This window comes from Babylonia areolata, chromosome 14, assembly GCF_041734735.1.
Source record: "Babylonia areolata isolate BAREFJ2019XMU chromosome 14, ASM4173473v1, whole genome shotgun sequence".
Classification (NCBI taxonomy): domain Eukaryota; kingdom Metazoa; phylum Mollusca; class Gastropoda; order Neogastropoda; family Buccinidae; genus Babylonia; species Babylonia areolata.
This window is the reverse complement of record NC_134889.1, coordinates 28,572,065-28,593,245: the sequence shown is the minus strand read 5'-3', so window position 1 is coordinate 28,593,245 and position 21,181 is coordinate 28,572,065. Positions and strand designations below refer to the sequence as shown.

Here is a 21,181-nt window from a genome sequence, read left to right as displayed (position 1 = left end):
TACTTGCTTGAGAAACTGAAACTGCTGCTGTTGTCGTTTGTCAGCGTGATGCGTGAAGAGCCCGTAAACTGAAAGAGTTGTTGTTCTTGTCTTTTTTGGGGGGTTTGTTTTTTTTTGTATGTGATTCTTGTTTATTTCAATACGTTCAGGGAACATTGTATTGTTGTTTTTTTATAATTTTTAAAATTCATATTTTACATTACATTTTTATTCATACCTTCATACGAAAAAAGAGGACAAATCAAAACCTACTCTCACACTCATACACACACACGCACGCATGAACACACTCACGCACGCATAATTAAACACACAAACTCTTCCGGTAACACAAGGGAGGTAACTATCAAGGGAGGCTATTTGCCGCAGCTTCTTTCGATTTCTCCGCATAGCGGACTGGTAGTTTTGGACAGGACAGGAAATCCAGACCCCTGCCGGAGTCTGCACCAGTCGGTCACGGTTAAGTATGTTATTTAAACATAATTTTAGGAAGAAGAAAAGAAAGGAAAAAAAAGATGTTGATGTTGTTTGTGCAGCATGATGCGCGAGGAGCCCTTCATCGTGCTCAACATGGGCCGCATGACGGTGCGCCGCATGTCGCCCTTTGTGCGGCAGATCGACTTCGCCCTCGACTGGCAGATGACGGAGGCCGGCAAGGCCCTCTTCCGGCAGGGGGACAACTCTGACTCGGTGTACATCGTGTTGACCGGGCGCCTGCGCTCGGTGATCACGCTGGTGGGCGGCAAGAAGGAGGTGGTGGGGGAGTACGGGCGGGGGGAGCTGGTGGGCATCGTGGAGGTGCTGACGCACACGGAGAGGGCCACCACCAACATGGCCATTCGGTGAGTTGGGGTGTGGGGATGGGGGTGGGGAGGGGGTGTGTGGGGGCGTAGTGGGGGGGGGGTTACAATACAATGCAATGCAGTGCAGTACGATACAGTACACTGCTGTGCAATACAATACAATACAATACAATGCAGTGCAATACAACGCAGTGCAGTGCAGTGCAATAGAATACAATACAGTTTAATACAATACAGTAGAGTACAGTACAGTACAGTGCAATGCAATACAGTGCAATACAGTGCAATACGATACATTACATTACATTACATTACATCACATCTTTATTTAATCCAATTGGAAATTATTTTGTGCATTCAAAGGACACGTCACTCCCACCACACAGTCGCACAGTCTCTCAGACAAATCTGACCCCCGGTGTAAAAACTGACGTGGGTACAAATAGGCTGCTGGCGCCACCATGGGGTTTGAACCATCACTGTGATAGCCCTGTTTCCCCTCCCACCAGGGACACGGAGGTGGCCAAGATCCCCAAGGAGCTGCTGACGCTGATCAAGCTGAAGTACCCCCAGGTGGTGACGCAGCTGATCCACCTGCTGGGCCAGAGGATCCTGGGGAACCTGCAGAACCGCAACACTGTGGCTCTGGACCAGTCCATGGCCGGCAACATGCCCTTCAACAAGAACGGAGGTCTGTCTGTCTGTTTGTCTGTCTGTCTGTCTGTCTGTCTGTCCGTAGGCTTGTTTTTTGTTTTGTACATAACTACATGCATGTATATGAATGTGTATTGTGTGTGCGTGTGTTTATGTAAGTTTGTTCCTGCCTATGTGTGCGTATGTGTTAGGGTAGCTGTTACATACACATGTATGTTAAAATGTATGTATGGAGTGTGTGTGTGTGTGTGTGTGTGTGTGTGTGTGTGTGTGTGTAGTCACATTTTGGTGTGTGTATGTAACATAGATGTAATGTTTTATGTTAACAAAAACGTTTTTGTAAAGCACCTAGAGCAGATTTCTGGATGGTGTGCTATATAAGTATCTGTTATTGTTATTATTATTATTATTATCATCATCATCATCATCAGTGTTATGATTTTGTTATGTTGTTGGTGTTGTGTGCGCAGAGAGCACCCTGGACAACCGCGCCATCGTCAGCAACCTGGCAACGGTTGCCGTGGTGCCCGCCTCTGACTCTGTGCCCATCGACAACTTCACTATGGAGCTGCAGCATGCCCTCTCGGCTATTGGTGTGTGGGGGCGGGGGTGTTGGGGAGTGGGGTGTGGGTTGGGTGGGGTGTGTGTGTGGGAGGGGGTAGGGGGTTGTTTGTGTGTGTGGGGTGGGGGGTGTGTTTGTGTGTGTGGGAGGAGGTGCAGGGGGGGGGAATGTTTGTGTGTGTGTGTTGGGGGGTGGGGTGTGGGTTGGTGGGTGTGTGTGTGGGATGGGAAAGGGGGGGGGGGGTTTGTGTGTGTGGGGTGGGGTGTTTGTGGGAGGGGGCCTGGGGGGGGAGGTGTTTGTGTGGGTGTGTGTGTTGGGGGGTGGGGTGTGAGTTGGTGGGTGTGGGAAGGGGGAAGGAGGGGTGTTTGTGTGTGTGTGGGGTGGTGGTGGTGGGGGGGTTGGGGGCGGGAGTGAGGGTTGTTTGTGTGGGGGTGTGTGTATGTAATGTTGGTGAATTGGTGTGTGTGTGTAGTGTGTAGGTATGGGTGTTTGTGTGTGGGGGTGTGGGTGTTTGTGTGGGGGTGGGGGTGGGTAGGGTGTGTAGTATGGGTGGTTGGTGTGTGAGTATGTAGTGTGAGGGTGTTTGTGTGCATATAGTGTATGTGTGGGTGGGTGATTGTGTGTGTGTGTGTGTGTAACAAATGTGTTTTTGTTGTGTGTGTGTATGTGAGAGAAAGAGAGAGAGTGTGTGTATATGAGTGTGTGCATGTGTGTGTGTGTATGTGTGTGTGTGTTCGTGTGTGTTTTATCTTAGCTAATGATTATGAAGCCAAAAAACAGCTGTAACATTTCTGCCTCGTTCTCAGAAACACCTAGAGTACTTCATCTTTAACTCCCCCACTCAGTGGGATTTTTTTTAGAATTACCTATTTTTCAAGGTATTGTTCATGCCACAAATTGAAAATACAAGTTGTCACTGCATTCATGGTCAGCCTTTACTATAATTTTGTTATTTTGACTGTGATGCTTATATATGAAAGAAAAGAACCATGTTTGCAACAGTGTGAAAAAAAAAAGAAAGAAAAATAAATCACAGGAATTAATGTCCACAACAACAACAACAACAACAAAAAGGAGAAACTGCAAGTTATTTGATTTTTTTACCTTCAGGGTCCACCATACGCCTGACCAGTGGGATTATCAAGGAACGTCTTGGGGCGACTGCTCTGGATGGGTCGGTATACTCCTCTTGTGGACACACACACACATACACATACACATGCATACATGCACACATGCACACACACATACACACACACGTGCACGCACACATACACACACACACTCACACACACCACACACACATTTTATCATCACTCAGATACACACACACTCAGGCACTCAGACGCCCATACACATGCACAAATGCGTGTAAGTGCATGTGCGCATGCGCATGCACACACACACACACATCTGGCCATAGGCAAATTGATATGGTGGTCCATCTGCACACACACACACACACACACACACACACACATGCTGTGTCTCTGAACAACACCCTCCTGGCTCCCAGCATGGGCACTGTCCCTGCATCTCACCTTATCTTTCTTTTTCTTTTTTTTGCTCATTGTTCGGCAGTTGCACCCATTCATCCTGATTGTCTGTGATTTTCCTTGTGAATGCATGTTTGTGAACAGGGATGAGTCCCATTTCATAGTGAAATGTCCCAAGTATGATCAGTTGCGAAAAATGTCGGTATCTAAAATAAATATTTGTGTATGAAATCAGTTTTTGATTTTTGTAATATGCTTGAAGAGACGCTTCCATACCAAGGCAGCGACCACCTCCCGGTAGCTTTCAGTCTACAGAAACTGTCAGATAAACCCTGTATGAAACTGCGTGATCCATTTCAGTATGAAACCAAAGAGGCAACTGTCATCGAAAAATTAAGACGCAGAAGAAACAAAAGAACGGCACTGAACAGGATGCAAACTATTCAGCCCCCATGGTGGAATACCGACACAGAGAGAGCCTGGATAGAAAAACATGCGGCTGTCAAACTTTGGCAAAAAGAAAGAACAAAACCATCTCCGGACAAAGATATTGAAACAAAAATGAAAGAAAAAACCAAACAGTTTGAAGTCATTGCTCAAGAGGCCAAAAATGACAGGTGGAAACAGTTTTGCGAGACACTCAGTTATGACACAACATTGACAGAGTTCTGGCAATTTTATCGTCGCATGGAAGGGAAAACGTGCACAACAACAACCCCAGAGATGTTAGACACTGACGGAACCAAGCTTAAGACAAATGAAGAAAAAGGATCTGCTTTGCTCAAACGTTTCATACAACAGAGTGATCAAAGAAACTTAGATGAGAAAAAGAAATATATTGAGGAGTTAAACCAAACCCTTATGCAGACTGGACCTGATGATGACTTGACAATGGATGATCTAAACGAGGCAATAGCTAAATGCAAGAAAGAATCGGCTCCTGGCCCAGACAAAGTTCGTTACTCAGACATCAAGGAGCTATCGGAAGAAGACAGAAGCAAACTTTTCAGTCTATATCAAAACAGTTTCCACAATGGACAAGTGCCGGAGGACTGGACACACAGCTTCTTAAAACCCATACCAAAACCAGGAAAGGACCATCATCAGGTAAGCGGCTACCGGATCCTAACCATGCAAAACATTGCTGGAAAGCTCATGGAACGCATGATAGCCAGGAAACTTGCAAGGGATCTTGAACACAGGCACATTCTCCCTTCAAATCAAGGTGGTTACAGAACAGGCAAGTCCACATGGGAAAATGCAGCTGCTTTTGCATATGAGGTGTATGAAGGATTCCAAAGAAAAGAAGAAACACTAGCAGTAGCAATTGACCTTGAAGATGCCTACAATAAAGTCCAGTTTGCGCACCTCATGGAGCTGCTACTAAGTTATGGAGTAAGTTTGACACTGACAAGATGGATAGCAGCAGCGCTTCAGGAAAGAACTGTCGTCCTACGCCTCGGAGATTGGATGTCTGCACCTTCTAAACTATCCATGGGACTGCCACAAGGGTCTCCGCTCTCTCCTGTCCTCTACAATGTCTACACGAAGGGCCTTGCAGACTTAAACAACAATGGAATTGCTCGGGTGCTTACCCTTGCGGATGATGGCCTGGTCTTCAAAACTTCGAAAGATGCTCAGGAAAGAACTGAAGCCGTCCAGAAACAACTAAACAATATTGCTCAATGGTGCAAAGACACAGGATCTTCCATCAATCCAGCGAAAGCCCAAACGTTGCTGTGCACCCTTAACAACAAAACCGCGAGCAAATCACCACCTTCTGTGTCATTCGATGGAATTCAAATTGAGAAAACTGAATGCCTACGCTACCTAGGAATACACTTCGACAGGATGCTGACCTTCAGAAAACATACGGAAAATACTGTTCTCAAATGCAAAAAGGGCCTTTCAGTCTTAAAAGCAATGGCAACCAAAGGAATTGAACAACGCCACCTCTTCCTGCTATACCAATCACTCGTCCTCAGCGTGATCGACTACGGACTTGGGCTTACAACACCGTCTCAAAGCAACCTCCTAAAATTAGAAAGAGTACAAAATGAAGCTATGAGGCTGATCCTTGGAACAACAAAAGACACGCCCACAGAAACCATGCGATACCTGCTTGACCTTCCTTCAGTACAGGCCAGAAACAAGTTAGAACAGGTCAAGACCTACTTCAAAGCATTAGAAAACCCTCAAAACCCACTGCATGACGCAGTCAAAGAACCAAAAGGCAGCCGTCTAGGACGAGGAAGATCATGGATGGGACAAGCAGAAGACACAATCCAGCTAGTATGCCGACTACAAGACCTGAAAGAAACAAAAGAATGGGAGAAAAACCCCAAAAACCTCAACCATCTATTCAACACAGTCATTTCACCCACTCTAGGAAGACATTGTCGGGAATGGCCAGAGGGCAAAACAGATGCGGAAGTGAAGCTACTCATAGAAGAAAACAGTAAAGAAGAGGACATCATCATATACACAGATGGCTCAGTCACCAAAGACCAGTCTGGTTGGGGATTCACTGCGAAACAAAATGGAAAAACAATTTGGGAAGAGAATGCTGCCTACAAAGTCACAACCTCCAGCCTAACGATGGAAGTTGAAGCTGCGACACATGCCCTCCAGTGGCTATCGTCCATCCATACGCCCGGAAACCAACATGCCATGATTCTAACCGACTCAATGAACCTCATACAGAAAATTGAAAACGGAATGGGAAGCCCAGAGTGGCATAAGGCAATGCGCAACTTTCAGATTAAAAAACTCACATGGTCATACTGCCCGGGACATGCAGGTGTTAAGGGAAATGAGCGAGCTGACAGACTTGCTGGTAACGCAACACCAACGAGCGGCCTACATCTAGGAAAATCGGAAATTCTCAGAAAAGTCAAAGAATACCAAAAAGAACAGGTACAAGGCCATCACACCATCGATCGCCTCAAAGAAATAAAAGCAGAGAGAGGGAGCGGCCGAAAGTCTAACATGAAAGGTAGAGCACGATGCTTTGCAAATCAAACAAATATCGGCATCATTTCCAAACCAACATTGCGCAAATTTCTTCAAAACGGAACAGAGTCTCTGTGGGCCTTTCCAAATACAATAGACTGAGCAACACACTAGACGCCACGTTCTTGGCATCAGAGATCTTTTCCCATCCCTCTTGGCAGCCTCTGTGCGTGTGCGTGTGTGGATGTGTGTGTTTGTGTGGATGTGTGGGTCTGTGTTTTTGAGTGCGTTTGTGAATGCGCGAGAGTGTAAGTGTACACAAGTGTCAGGAGAGATCTGTGTACGGGTGTGTGTGTGTGTGTATATATATATATATATATATATATATATATATATATATATATATATATCTTTGTATATATGTGTGGGGGTTGGGGGTGGGAGATATGGGCGTATATGTGTGTGCTTGTACAAGTAAGTGTTCATCTCTGTGAGTGTGTGTTTGCGTGCGTGTGTGTGTGTGTGTGTGTGTGTGCCGTGGAAGCTGCGATACGTAGGCTAGAAATGAGTGTGTGGAGGAGGGGGTTGGAGGAGGTGCAAGGTAATGTGTGTGTGTGTGTGTGTGTGTGTTGGAGCTCATGTACGTTTATATGTATTTGACTGTACTTTCATATCTGTGAAACTGCATGTTTGGTGCATTTCTGTTATGCATGTGTGGGTGTATGTGTGAATGTGTGTCGTCATATTTTACATTCATTCGCTTAATTATCACCATTGTTGTCTTATTTATTTATTTATTTATTTTTTATTATTATCATTTTATTAGTATTACTATTATTATTACTACTACCTTTTTCTATATTATAATTATTATTTATTTATTTATCTATGTAAGCTTATCTATTATTTATTCCCCCCCCCCCTTTTTTTTTTTTTTTTTTTTTTTTTTTTTCTCAAGGCCTGACTAAGCGCGTTGGGTTACGCTGCTGGTCAGGCATCTGCTTGGCAGATGTGGTGTAGCGTATATGGTTTGTCCGAGCGCAGTGACGCCTCCTTGAGCAACTGAAACTGAAACTGAAACTGCTTAAAGGAGGGGAAAAAAAAGTCATTTTAGCTGTAAATAAGTTTATTGAATATGCAAAATGTTGTCTTGATAATCGATTCTTTTGGGGTTCAAACATGTTTGTGTTTTCTCAACTTCTGTGTGATGCTGTTGTGCATTTGGAAATGTTTATCCTGGGTAAGAAATTGTTATTTTGTGGTAGTATTTCACACCCCAGTAGGAGCGAAAGGATAATTAAGACTGACGACGACGGTTTCAGTGTGAACGAGTTCCGGCTGTCCAGCTGGCTGAACCAGCAGGAGGACATACAGCGCATGGTGCTGTACCAGTGTGACCGCTCCGTGTCCAAGTGGACCAAGCACTGCATGCGGCAGGCAGACGCCATCCTCATCGTCGCTGTCGCCGACTCCGGACCCAGCGTCGGCACGGTGAGTTCACCAGACCCACAGACGAGGGGAGACATTTAAAAAAAAAAAAGAAAAGTTATTATTCTTATTATTCTGCTTATTGGCTGGGTGTTTGGGGGGGGTGGGGGGGGGGGGGAAGCATGTTTTTTGCTTATCTCATTACCTTGGTAAATCTTCTTTCTTCTTCTTGTTTGTCAGATGGACGGTGTTTCAGCTTGTTCTGTTTTGATAGACTTGTCCTGTCTCACCTTTTCTGTAGTCTCTGGCCATGGGGGTACCACTAATCACCTGCCTACCATAATAATAATGATAATAATAATAATGGATACTTATATAGCACACTATCCAGAAATCTGCTCTCGGTGCTTTACAAAAAAGGCTTTTGTTAACATAAAACATTACATCAATGTTACACATACACACCAAAATGTGACTACACACACACACACACACACACACACTGCATACATACATTTTAACATACATGTGTATGTAACAGCTACCCTAACACATACGCACACATAGGCAGGCACAAACTTACTTAAACACACGCACACACAATACACATTCATATACATGTATGTAGTTATGTACACATACATATGTATACACACATAGTCAAGCACAGCTAACGCAAAGGAAGTGGACCTTCCACAATTGAACTTGTACCATCTCTTCTTGTTCCTCATCCCTTCTCAGGGTGTCGCTCTGTCTGTGGCCTGTCCAGTGGTTAGTCCAGTAAATGTAACAATGAATATCATTAATCATCGTTAGTAGTAGAGTGTGTCATGATTGGAAAGATTACAGCATGCATTTTCTCCCTGGACGGGTGCAACAGCCAAGTGGTTCTTCTTCTTCTTTTCCGTTCACTCGTATGCACACGAGTGGGCTTTTACGTGTATGACCGTTTTTACCCCGCCATGTAGGCAGCCATACTCTGTTTTCGGGGGTGTGCATGCTGGGTATATTCTTGTTTCCATAACCCACCGAACGCTGACATGGGTTACAGGATCTTTAACGTGCATATTTGATCTTCTGCTTGCATATACACACGAAGGGGGTTCAGGCACTAGCAGGTCTGCACATATGTTGACCTGGGAGATCGTAAAAATCTCCACCCTTTACCCACCAGGCGCCGTCACCGTGATTCGAACCCGGGACCCTCAGATTGACAGTCCAACGCTTTAACCACTCAGCTATTGCGCCCGTCAGCCAAGTGGTTAAAAGCCTTGGGACTTTTCACTCTGAGGGTCCTGCTTTTGAATCCTGGTCACAGTGCCTGGTGACCACCTTGTTGTACTGCTGTGAAACATGGACGACGTATCGCCGTCACATTCAACAACTTGAGCAGTTTCACCAGAGATGCCTACGAAAGATCCTCGGCATAAAGTGGCAGCACAGGGTCTCCAACCTCCATATCCTAGAGAGGAGCGGCCTGCCCAGCATCGAAAGCCTGCTGATCCAGTGCCAGGTACGCTGGACAGGACACATTGTCCGCATGACAGACAGCAGGATCCCGAAGATGCTTTTGTGTGGCCAGCTGAAGGAAGGCCACCGTGAACTTGGAAGACCCTGCAAGCGCTTCGAGGACACCTTGAAGACAAACCTCAAAGCCTGTGACATAGACATCGCTTCCTGGGAAACTGATGCCCTTGACCGCTGTCGCTGGAGGATGCTGTGCTCTAGTGGCATAAAGACGTTTGAAAACAAGAGAATGCTGGCCACTAAGGAGAAGCGTGAGCGAAAGAAGCAGGGCTCAACTTCTGGAGACGTTTTCCCGTGCAGCACCTGTGGGAAGTGCTGCGCATCCAGAATTGGCCTCTTCTCCCATATGAGGACACACACGGGTAAGCCTGCCTGCCTACTCATCCGTCGGACCGACGGGAGACTCCATCATCACAGCGCCTGGTGGGTAAAGGGTGGAGATTTTTCCTATCTCCTAGGTCAACAGACTGCAGACCTGCTAGTGCTTGACCCCCCCAACCCCCTCCCCCAATCCCCACCCTTCTTGTGTATGTGCATGCAGAAGATCAAACACGCACATCAAAGATCCGGTAATCCATATCAGTGTTTGGTGGATTATGGAAACAAGAACATACCTGGCATGCACCCCCCCCCCCCCCTGAAATCAGATTGTCACTGCCTTCATGGTGGGGGGAAAATATGGTCATGCACGTAAAAGCCCATCCCCCCCTCTTCCCCCCCTGAAAACAGAGTATGATTGCCAGCATGGTGGGGGGAAAAAAAGGGTTCTACATGTAAAATCCATGTATGCGAATGAACATGGGAGTCACAACCCTTAAACAAAGAAGAAGTTTCCCCACCTGTACTACCTGCACACTACACCTTGCAGGTGCAGAGATGCCAACTAATACGATTTTGCCGTATTTTGTTATGCTAGATGGTAGTTTGTTACGCCAACGTCAAAATTGTGCCGACGAGTTCATTTTCGACTACATAGCATGTTCACATGCTGTCCTGTCATGACATTACCCAGAATGCATCAGGTCATTGACTGACACTTGCTGCAGTACGAAGTATAAACAGAGCACCAATAAGAGACCAGACAGTGGAAAAAGATCTAATGTAACAATCACAAACAGCCTGTGGTAGCAGTTACACCGTGTTGCAGGTAGGCCCAAGAATTTGTATGCCTTGTGGATAAAATGTATGTTTGCTGATGTGGCTCATAGTCCAAGTGTTCTTACCAAATTTACAATGTTCCACCCAGAAACCTTCAACCTATCACAAGGAGGAAGGTGGCAGAATGGTTGAGACGTTCATCTGCCAGTACGAGAGTTCGTGGGGGTGTGGGTTTGAATTCCGCTCTCGCCCTTTCTCCCAAGTTTGACTGGAAAATCAAACTGAGCGTCTAGTCTTTCAGTTGAGACGATAAACAGATGTCCCGCATGCAGCATGCACTTGGCGCACTGGAAGAGAACCGATGGTAATGAGAGTGTTGTCCTCTGGCAAAATTATCTAAAAAGAAATCCACTCTGATAGGTACACAAACATACAAGCATGCACTCAAGGCTTGACGAGCGCATTGGGTTATACTGCTGGTCAGGCATCTGCTTAGCAGATGTGGTGCAGCGTATATATGGATTTGCCCGAACGCAGTGACGCCTGCTTGAGAAACTGAAAGTGAAACTGGCAAATTTCCGGATTGTTCCTACAAATGCTTGTCAGGGGTTGGCCTCTCTGCAGGTGGAGAAGGAGATCGAGAACATGGCTCCCAGGGCCCAGAAGGAGCTGATCCTGCTGCACAAGGAGGATGCGGACACACCCCGGGGCACGGCGGAGTGGCTCAACGCCCGCGGCTGGTGCTCCTCCTTCCACCACATCCGCTGCAACAAGCGCGTCTTCAGCCGCCGGGCCCCGGAGAAGATGGTCTGTTGTGTGTTGTTGTGCTGGGAGGGGGGGGGGGGGAGATTTTGGGATGGGGTGTGTGTAGGGGAGAGGGTTGGGGGGGGGGGAGGAGGTTATGGGGGGGATGTGTGTTTGTGAAGAGGTTTAGGGGTGTGTGTGTGAGGAGGTTCAGGGATGTGTGTGTGTGTGTGAGGAGGCTTAGGGTGTGTGTGTGTGAAGAGGTTTAGGGGTGTGTGTGTGTGATGATGGTCTGTTGTGTGTTGTTGTGCTGGGAGGGGGGGAGGGGGAGATTTTGGGATGGGGTGTGTGTAGGGGAGAGGGTTGGGGGGGGGGGGAGGAGGTTATGGGGGGTATGTGTGTTTGTGAAGAGGTTTAGGGGTGTGTGTGTGAGGAGGTTCAGGGGTGTGTGTGTGTGTGAGGAGGCTTAGGGTGTGTGTGTGTGAAGAGGTTTAGGGGTGTGTGTGTGTGATGAGGTTTAGGGGTGTGTGTGTGTGAAGAGGTTTAGGGGGGTGTGTGTGTGAAGAGGTTTAGGGGTGTGTGTGTGTGATGAGGTTTAGGGGTGTGTGTGTGTGTGAGGAGGTTTAGGGGTGTGTGTGTGTGAAGAGGTTTAGGGGGGTGTGTGTGTGATGAGGTTTAGGGGTGTGTGTGTGTGATGAGGTTTAGGGGTGTGTGTGTGTGAGGAGGCTTAGGGGTGTGTGTGTGTGAGGAGGTTTAGGGGTGTGTGTGTGTGAGGAGGTTTAGGGGGGTGTGTGTGTGAGGAGGTTTAGGGGTGTGTGTGTGTGAGGAGGCTTAGGGGTGTGTGTGTGTGAAGAGGTTTAGGGGGGTGTGTGTGTGATGAGGTTTAGGGGGGTGTGTGTGAAGAGGTTTAGGGGTGTGTGTGTGTGAGGAGGTTCAGGGGTGTGTGTGTGTGAAGAGGTTCAGGGGTGTGTGTGTGTGAAGAGGTTTAGGGGTGTGTGTGTGTGAAGAGGTTCAGGGGTGTGTGTGTGAGGAGGTTTAGGTGTGTGTGTGTGTGAAGAGGTTTAGGGGTGTGTGTGTGTGAAGAGGTTTAGGGGTGTGTGTGTGTGAAGAGGTTCAGGGGTGTGTGTGTGTGAAGAGGTTTAGGGGGGGTGTTTGTGAGGAGGTTTAGGGGGTGTGTGTGTGAGGAGGTTTAGGGTGTGTGTGTGTGAAGAGGTTTAGGGGGGTGTGTGTGTGAGGAGGTTTAGGGGGTGTGTGTGTGTGAAGAGGTTTAGGGGTGTGTGTGTGTGAAGAGGCTTAGGGGTGTGTGTGTGTGAAGAGGTTCAGGGGTGTGTGTGTGTGAGGAGGTTTAGGGGTGTGTGTGTGTGAGGAGGCTTAGGGGTGTGTGTGTGAGGAGGCTTAGGGGTGTGTGTGTGAGGAGGCTTAGGGGTGTGTGTGTGTGATGAGGTTTAGGGGTGTGTGTTTGTCAGGAGGTTTAGGGTGTGTGTGTGTGAGGAGGTTTAGGGGGTGTGTGTGTGAAGAGGTTTAGGGGTGTGTGTGTGAAGAGGTTTAGGGGTGTGTGTGTGTGAGGAGGTTTAGGGGGGTGTGTGTGTGAGGAGGTTTAGGGGGGTGTTTGTGGGGAGGTTTAGGAGGTGTGTTTTGTGGGAGGTTTAGGAGGTGTGTGTGTGCGAGGAGGTTTAGGGGTGTGTTTGTGGGGAGGTTTAGGAGGTGTGTGTGTGTGAGGAGGTTTAGGAGGTGTGTGTGTGTGAGGAGGTTTAGGGGTGTGTGTGTGTGAGGAGGTTTAGGGGTGTGTGTGTGTGAGGAGGTTTAGGGGTGTGTGTGTGAGAAGGTTTAGGAGGTGTGTGTGTGTGGGTAGGTTTAGGGGGAGGGTGTGTGTGGAGAGGTTTAGGGGAAGTGTTTGTGTGGAGGTTTGGGAAGAGGGGGTGGGGCGGTTGTTTGCGGGGAGGTATAGGGGGAGGTGGGTGGGGGGGGGGTTAGGGGTGTGTGTGGGGGGAGGTTTGGGGGGATGGGGATGCTTGTGGTGGAAGTTTGGGTGGGTGTGTTTGTGTGGGGAGGTTTAGCGGCGGAGGGTGGGGGGTGTTTGTGGGGAAGTTTAGGAGGAGGTGGGGGTGGGGGGGATGCTTGTTGTGGAGGTTTGGGTGTGTGTGTTGGGGGGGGGGGGGGGGTCTGTTGCTCTGAGTGTCTCTTTGCGTTTGTGGGGAGGTTTGTTGGGGGGTGGGTGGGGTGGGGGGGGGGGGGGAGGGTTGAAGTTCTGAATACTATTTTGTTAGCGAGGAAGACTTGAGATGTTTTTTGAAGCTCTGAATGTCATGTTTGTGGGGAAGGTTTGAGGGGTGTGTTGAAGTTCTGAATGTTATGCTTGCGGGAAGGTTTAAAGTGTTATACTTCTGAATGCCACATTTGTGTTTGTTGGAAATTTTTAGGGGTGTGTTGCAGTTCTGAATGTCACTTTGTGTTTGTGAGGAAGGTTTGATGGGTGTGTTGCAGTTCTGAATGTCATGTTTGTGAGGAAGGTTTGAGGGGTGTGTTGCAGTTCTGAATGTCATGTTTGTGAGGAAGGTTTGAGGGGTGTGTTGCAGTTCTGAATGTCATGTTTGTGAGGAAGGTTTGAGGGGTGTGTTGCAGTTCTGAATGTCATGTTGTGAGGAAGGTTTGATGGGTGTGTTGCAGTTCTGAATGTCATGTTTGTGAGGAAGGTTTGATGGGTGTGTTGCAGTTCTGAATGTCATGTTTGTGAGGAAGGTTTGATGGGTGTGTTGCAGTTCTGAATGTCATGTTTGTGTTTGTGAGGAAGGTTTGAAGGACATTTGCAGTTCTGAATGTCATGTTCGTGAGGAATGGTTGAGGGGTGTGTTGCAGTTCTAAATGTCATGTTGTGAGGAAGGTTTGAGGGGTGTGTTGCAGTTTTGAATGTCATGTTGTGAGGAAGGTTTGAGGGGTGTGTTGCAGTTCTGAATGTCACTTTGTGTTTGTGGGAAAGTTTAAGATGTTTCTTATGGTTCTGAACATCACATCAGTGTTTACTGGAAGGTATGGGTGTTGTAGTATAGTTCTGAACGTCACAGTGGTGACATTCTGTATTGGCTGGTCATACGTACTGTCTATGATTAAATTGTTGCTGTTTGTACTGTTTTCGGTCAGCTTGGATTGGTCACTTGATATTATGTGATGTTGGTGTACAAGGTGGAGAAAGGAAGATGAGTATACCTAAATAATGATCACAAGTGGATTTAGATTCAGCATTTCAGAAACTGTTGAAAATCAAGTAAAGCCAAAAAGAAAAAAAAAAAAAAAAGTGAATGTGAGTACTGTCACAAGTGTTGACTCACCTGTGAGGTTCTGTGTACAGGTGCAGGTGTACAACAAGCTGTTTGAGTCGGAACCCGATCGCATGACGGACGTTTCACGCCTGGCCCGCTTCCTGACGGGCACGTCGATCGGACTGGTGCTGGGTGGAGGAGGAGCCAGGTGAGAGAAAGATGTTATAGGAGTTCGCACCCAGCCGCGAGTCCCCACCGCCAAGAGAGGACTTGCTACTCCCCCCTCTACCTGCCTCGCGCTGGGACACCTCGGGAGGCGACGCTCGTATCCCTCTCCCCCCGGTCCCCTTCATGGCCGTTTTACTGGAATGAGTGTCCCCTCCGCGATCAGCGTCTAAAGACGCATCGCCGCGGTCCCTATCGGGAGGAATCATGAGCTCCGGGCCTGGGAGAGTCTCTTGCCGAGTATCAGTCCCAGCATCATGATCCCTGCCTTCGTAGGATGGCATACGAGGCATGGTACCGCGCGTAGGCACCCAGCGAAAATTCGATCCCCAACAGAGAAAGGAAAGACAGGATCGACTCAGAGGTAGAAAAAAACGAACGAATCGAGGGAGCCGAGTCGAAACGAGTACACAGACTGTAAGAAATATATACAGACAAGCCGCATGCAACAAAATAAGGCCAAATGAACACGCTTAATAGCCAAAAAAAGCGTAAGACGAGACAGAGCGAAAACCTGACAAGAGAGCGTGGAGAGCCTTGGCCAAAGGAATGATTCAGCGCTTATAGCTTTTAGAGGCGTTTGATTGGCTAAGAGCGGACCGGGCAAAGAGGGGCGTCTTTTCACTGTTAGCCGCGCGAAATTTGGCCAAGCAGAGCAAACCGATAGGCCTAGTTTGCATCAGTTTGACATGGTAAGTATATGTATCACCAAACATGGAGTATAATACAAACTCCTCCTATTACTCCCATGTTGTGGGGTCACTGTGTTGAGAGCAGCAATGATGAATTCTATTAACTCATTCTGCTCCAGGTACGAGGTAACTTGTACCATGATTACTTCCCCTGTGGACCAGGTATGAGTATTCTTGAACCGACACACTTTTCTAAATTAGTTTCTTGCTTGGTACAGTTGGTGTTCTGAGCTGAACCATTTAAGAATTCCGAAAGCATGAAAATAAAGTTTCGTTCGTCCAGTCAAATCAATAACGCTCTCAGTTTTTGCTGTTTTAATGAATCACCCTGTTTCTTTTTTATTGTAGCAGTCACATGTCGTGCTGGTCCAGGGGAATTGTAGCAGACATGTAGTTGTTGGGTAAGAATGAGTTAAGAATCAGCTCTTCTTTGCTGGGATGTGTTTATGTACACTGAGTGCATGCTGCAGACGCGACCTCCGCTAATCGTCTCATCCAAATGAACAGCGTCCAAAACCACCACTGAAGGTCTAGTGAAGAGGAAGGAAATTCTGGTGAGTATGGGATTCGATCCTGTGCCCTCAGATTCTCTCGCTTCCTAGGCAGACGGGCCACCATTCCACTCATAAGTTTAAAAAAAAAAAAAATCTCATGTATGCCGTTATCCAGAGGTGCGATGTAAAACAATCACCATGAAGTGAAAGAAACTTGTTCTTCTTGGTTGGAGTGATGGGCTAGAGGTAATGTGTCAACCTAGGAAGCGAGAGAATCTGAGCACATTGGTTCAAATCCCGGCACAGTCGCCAGTATTTTCTCCCCCTCCACTATACCTTGAGTGGTGGTCTGGACGCTGGTCATTCGGTTGAGACAATAAAGTGAGGTCCCATGTGCAGCATGCACTTAGCACACGTAAAAGAACCCATGGCAACAAAAGGGTTGTCCCTGGTGAAATTCTGTAGAAAAATCCACTTCGCTAGGAAAACAAATAAAAACTACAGGCAGGCTAAAATATGAAAAAAAAAAGGGTGTCGCTCTCAGTTTAGCGGTGCACTTTCCCTGGGGAGAGCAGGTCGATTTTCACACAGAGAAATCTGTTGTAACAAAAAAACAAAAAAAAAAAGAAAAGAATAATACAATAATGATGATCATAGTACAATTCTCATTTGTCAAGTGAAGGAAACGGTCACCAAGTGATGCATGTTGCTGTGCAGGGGTCTGGCCCACGTGGGGATGATCAAGGCCATGCAGGAGGCGGGCATCCCCATCGACATGATCGGCGGCACCAGCATGGGGTCCTTCATCGGGGCACTCTGGGCCGAGGAGCGTGAGTTCCCCAAGTTCAACATCCGCGCCAAGGAGTGGTCCATGGTCAGTTTCACTTTTCAGTTTCAGTTTTTTCAAGGAGGCGTCACCACTTTCAGACCCAGTCTGTATGATGGGTGCAACAGCCGAGCGGTTAAAGCGTTGGACTTGTTCAGTCTGAGGGTCCTGGATTGGAATCCTGGCCATGGCGCCTGGTGGGTAAAGGGTGGAGATTTGTCTGATCTCCCAGGTCAACAAATGTGCAGACCTGCAAGTGCTTGAACCCCCTTTGTGTGTATGCACAGAAGATCAAATGTTAAAGATCCCGTAATCCATGTCAGTGTATGGTGGATTAAGGAAAAAAAAAATACCCCGCATGCACCACCCCGAAAACGGAATATACTACCGAATTGGTGGGGATAAAAAGGGTCATACACATAAAAGCTCACTCTTGTATACAGAGTGAACATGGGAGTCGCAGCCCACGAATAAAAAAGAGAAGTCCAATTCATATACACTACACCACATCTGCTGGGACAGTGCCTGACAGCAGTGTAACCCAAGGCGCTAGTCAGGCCTTGAGTGCATTGTATCTCTCAGAGGGGATCTCTTCAACAGAATTTGCCATAGGACAACACTTTTGTCGCCATGGGTTCTTTTCAGTGCCCCAAGTGTGTACTTCAGACGGGGACTGCATGACTAGATGCTCAGTTTGATTTTCCAGTCAAACTTGGGAGAAAAGGCAGGAGCGGGAATCGAACCCAGACCCTCACAGACACTGTGTTGGCAGAGAAGCTTCTTAACCATTCTGCCACCTTCCTCCCATGGTCAGTGCTGTGCTGTGTCTCTCCCCTCTGGATAGGGATGCTATCACAGTGGGGCTCCACAGCAAAGACGATGTTGTCATTGGGGAGGGGGACTTAGTATAAGTGCTGTTCGGCATCAGAATAGCCAGTGCTAATTGGGTCTTCACTCCAGTTTGAGTCTGAGTTTCAGTTTCTGATGGGAGTGACACTACGTTTGGACAAATCCATATGCGATATACCTCCTCTTTCTAAGCAGACGCCTGACCAGCAGCATAACCCAACATGCTATAACGGCGCCTGGTGGGTAAAGGGTGGAGATTTTTTTCAATCTCCCAGGTCAGCATATGTGCAGACTGTCTAGTGCCTGAACCCCCTTTGTATGCATACGCAAGCAGAAGATCAAATATGCACATTAACCCTTTCGCTGCCAGGAAAATAAGATTTAAGTGAAATCTATTTGCCAGGGTTTTTTTTCACAAAAAACGGGTATAAATTTTCAAAAAATTCTGTGCTCTTATTATTGTTATTGTTATTGGAGAAAGACCCATAAAAGTATATATTTTCTGAAAGGGAAATGAATAAAGAATACAAAACACATGATGTTTTCCCATTTTATACATTTTTAGTGACATGCTGTTGTTTTGAAATGAGTGTTTTGTTTTTTGTCACATTTTCAACTTGTTCATTACAAACATTAGTCAGGTAATTTGCACTAAAATATATATTTTCTGGACAAATGGATATCTGCACACACAAAATCATACTAGAACAACCACAATATAAAAAAAACTGAAAAAGAAATAGATACATAATACATTGACTTCTACAAGTGATAATATGGATGTGAGGCCACGCCCCCTCAGTCTCCACCCCCATCCTCTTCACCCCTCTCACACGGTCACTTTATCCAGTTCTCATCAGACCGCGTTGGCTGAGCGCCAAGAAAATAGCCCACACCATGGCCTGCTAAAAATTTGGTGACTTCTGTCGTCTGCTAGAGGTGAACAGCCGGCATCACTCACTGATAGTCGTATCTTGGCCACTATCTTGATTGCTCCCTTTATTTTCTATCAAATCCTATAAATGTTCACCACTGTCTTCTCCTTCGAATTTATACTTCAATTCTTTCTGAGCATCAACAAAAGAAAGTAATCTTGGTTGATTTAGTTCGCCACAATCGCATGTCTTGAGCATGGAGTCAGTCCGACATTTTGTTGAGTGAGCGAGGAGAGGAGCCAGGCAGACCGCGGCCAGTAACCCAACCAAAACGTTCAAATAAAGGACTGCCTTATGACGCAGATGGTGTTTCTAGCTATGAATAGAATCTAGAAAGATGCCCCAAGCTAAAGCTACCAGCATTTTTGTCAACGATGACGAGTTATCTCGTCATTGTGGCAGCAAAGCGTACATGCTTTCCATGACGAGTTATCTCGTCATATAGGCAGGCAGCCTAGGGGTTAAATATTCTGTAACACAAAGAGCGATACACTCATACACGCATGCTTGCATACACGCACATATTCGGTGCCCAGATGCACCATCAGATTGGGAAAAACCCATAACAAGTACGCTGGTGGTGTTGGTGTTGTTGACAGAAAATGACGTCCCTGTGGAAGAAGGTGCTAGATCTGACCTACCCCTACACCTCCATGTTCACAGGTACTACTGCTTGCCTCTCTGTGGGACCCAAATGGTACCGAAAACTGTATTTCTGGTGCTGATTTTATATTTCTGGGGCTGATGTTTACCTCTTCCCGTAGTTTTTTGACTCACTTGTGTAAACAAAGTGAGTCTATGTTTTAACCCGGTGTTCGGTTGTCTGTGTGTGTGTGTGTGTGTGTGTGTGTGTGTGTGTACGTGTGTCTGTGCGTCCGTGGTAAACTTTAACATTGACATTTTCTCTGCAAATACTTTGTCAGTTGACACCAAATTAGGCATAAAAATAGGAAAAATTCAGTTCTTTCCAGTCATCTTGTTTAAAACAATATTGCATCTCTGGGATGGGCCCCCAAAAAATTAAAAAAGAAGCCTAATTATATGCAAACTGCATTTACTGTTATATTTATATTTTTTGTATTCTCTAAACTTGGCACTTTGATCTGATATTCTGACCCAACAACAAGAGCAGTCATTATTATCATTTTTTGTTCAAACGGGAACTTCTTTTGCTAAGCATGGAATTTTTATTTATTTTGCAAACGTTTTGGTGCAGATAGTAAAAAAGGGGAATTACTCTGTGATTAATGCAGAGGGACTTAATTTATCACAAGTGAGTCTTGAAGGCCTTGCCTCTCTTGTTCTTCCTTTACGTTGTGTGTTTGTGTGTGTGTGTGTGTGTGTGTGTGTGATGATGATGGTCAGAAGGGAGAGGTGTGTGTGTGTGTGTGTTGTGAATGATGTTAGACTGTTTTAGGTACATTTAGTGAGTTTGTATCTCCAAGTTGTTCAACCCTTTGCCTGAGCACTGCTCTGGCGTCATAATTTGTTTCATTGAAATGGTGTACTTGTTCCTACATATGCTTAAACAACAAGATAAGAGAACTAGCTTCTGAAGTTGTTCACGTTGTGTCTGCTTATGTCTTTTTCGAGGAAAGAATGGTCATTTTCAGTATGTTTTCTTAGTTTTTGTTCAGTCTGTGTCTACGAATGTCATTTTCAAGGAAAGAATGGTCATTCTCTGTATATTTTCTTAGTTTTCCTCATCAGTATGTCAGGAAAACCTGCCAAGGCTGTAAGTCCATGGAGTTGAATGGGTTAATGTTTTACATATTTTTTTTATATTCCTGTACCTTGTATTGTTAGAGAGTGCTTAGAGCTGCTTTTGTGTAAGGGCTATATAAATGTGTATTATTACCAGTAGCATTATTATTTAGTCTGTGCTGTAGAAGAGTTCTCAGTGTTGTGTGTTCTCTGTGTGTGTGTGTGTGTGTGTGTGTGTGTGTGGCCTGCAGGCAGTTCGTTCAACGAGGCGATAGAGTCGACCTTTCACAACCGTCAGATTGAAGACCTGTGGATCCCCTACTTCTGTGTCACCACCGACATCTCCAGCTCCAGCATGAGAATCCACACCACCGGTAAGGCCTCTGGTCCTGGCCCTGTGGTAACGCTCTCCCCAGTAGGTAGCAGGTGTCTGTGGGTTCGAGTTCCCACACGGACCATGATTTATACTCCCCCCCCCGTTCCCCAATCCATTCCTCTTCCCGCTCCCCCCCCCCATTCCCCCCTCAGTCCACTAAACCTTGAGTGGTTGTGGTCAGGGTGCTAGTCTTTCACCGACCACTAAGGCCCTCTCAAGGCTATCACCACATTAGACGATAAAGTGAGGTCTCATGTGCAGCATGCTGTTAGCGCATGTGAAACAATCCATGGGGCATCATACCAGTCATCGTAGCGAAGTGAAGTGGTTAGCGTTGTGGACTGACGGCTGGGAGGATGCTGGGTTCCAATTTCCAGCGGAGGTGGGTTTTCAGCCTGCAGCCAGCTCCTGCACGGAGTTGAGAGAGCTGTGGGCTTAAATGGGAAGAGTGGGACCACACAGTGGAGTGTCATCCACACACTTCATGGATGCGTCTTTGGATGTGTTGCTCTAATTCCCTGACCAACAATGCAAGTGTCTGCATCTCTGAGGCCTTGCT

The 21,181-nt window shown here is 46.6% G+C and overlaps 1 protein-coding gene across 3 annotated transcripts in view; it reads left to right on the top strand.

Annotated features, from left to right (window-relative positions):
* LOC143289975 (patatin-like phospholipase domain-containing protein 7) overlaps nucleotides 1–21,181 on the top strand; it is an 84,508-nt gene that overhangs the window by 35,945 nt on the left and 27,382 nt on the right. For all 3 annotated transcript variants that reach the window (XM_076599259.1, XM_076599260.1, XM_076599261.1), the window contains 10 exons: nucleotides 537–842; nucleotides 1,313–1,494; nucleotides 1,928–2,050; nucleotides 3,130–3,193; nucleotides 7,790–7,958; nucleotides 11,145–11,327; nucleotides 14,611–14,729; nucleotides 16,650–16,806; nucleotides 19,142–19,205; nucleotides 20,498–20,620. In XM_076599259.1, coding sequence (XP_076455374.1) covers nucleotides 537–842; nucleotides 1,313–1,494; nucleotides 1,928–2,050; nucleotides 3,130–3,193; nucleotides 7,790–7,958; nucleotides 11,145–11,327; nucleotides 14,611–14,729; nucleotides 16,650–16,806; nucleotides 19,142–19,205; nucleotides 20,498–20,620 — 1,490 coding nt within the window. The remainder of the gene's footprint in view (nucleotides 1–536; nucleotides 843–1,312; nucleotides 1,495–1,927; nucleotides 2,051–3,129; nucleotides 3,194–7,789; nucleotides 7,959–11,144; nucleotides 11,328–14,610; nucleotides 14,730–16,649; nucleotides 16,807–19,141; nucleotides 19,206–20,497; nucleotides 20,621–21,181) is intronic.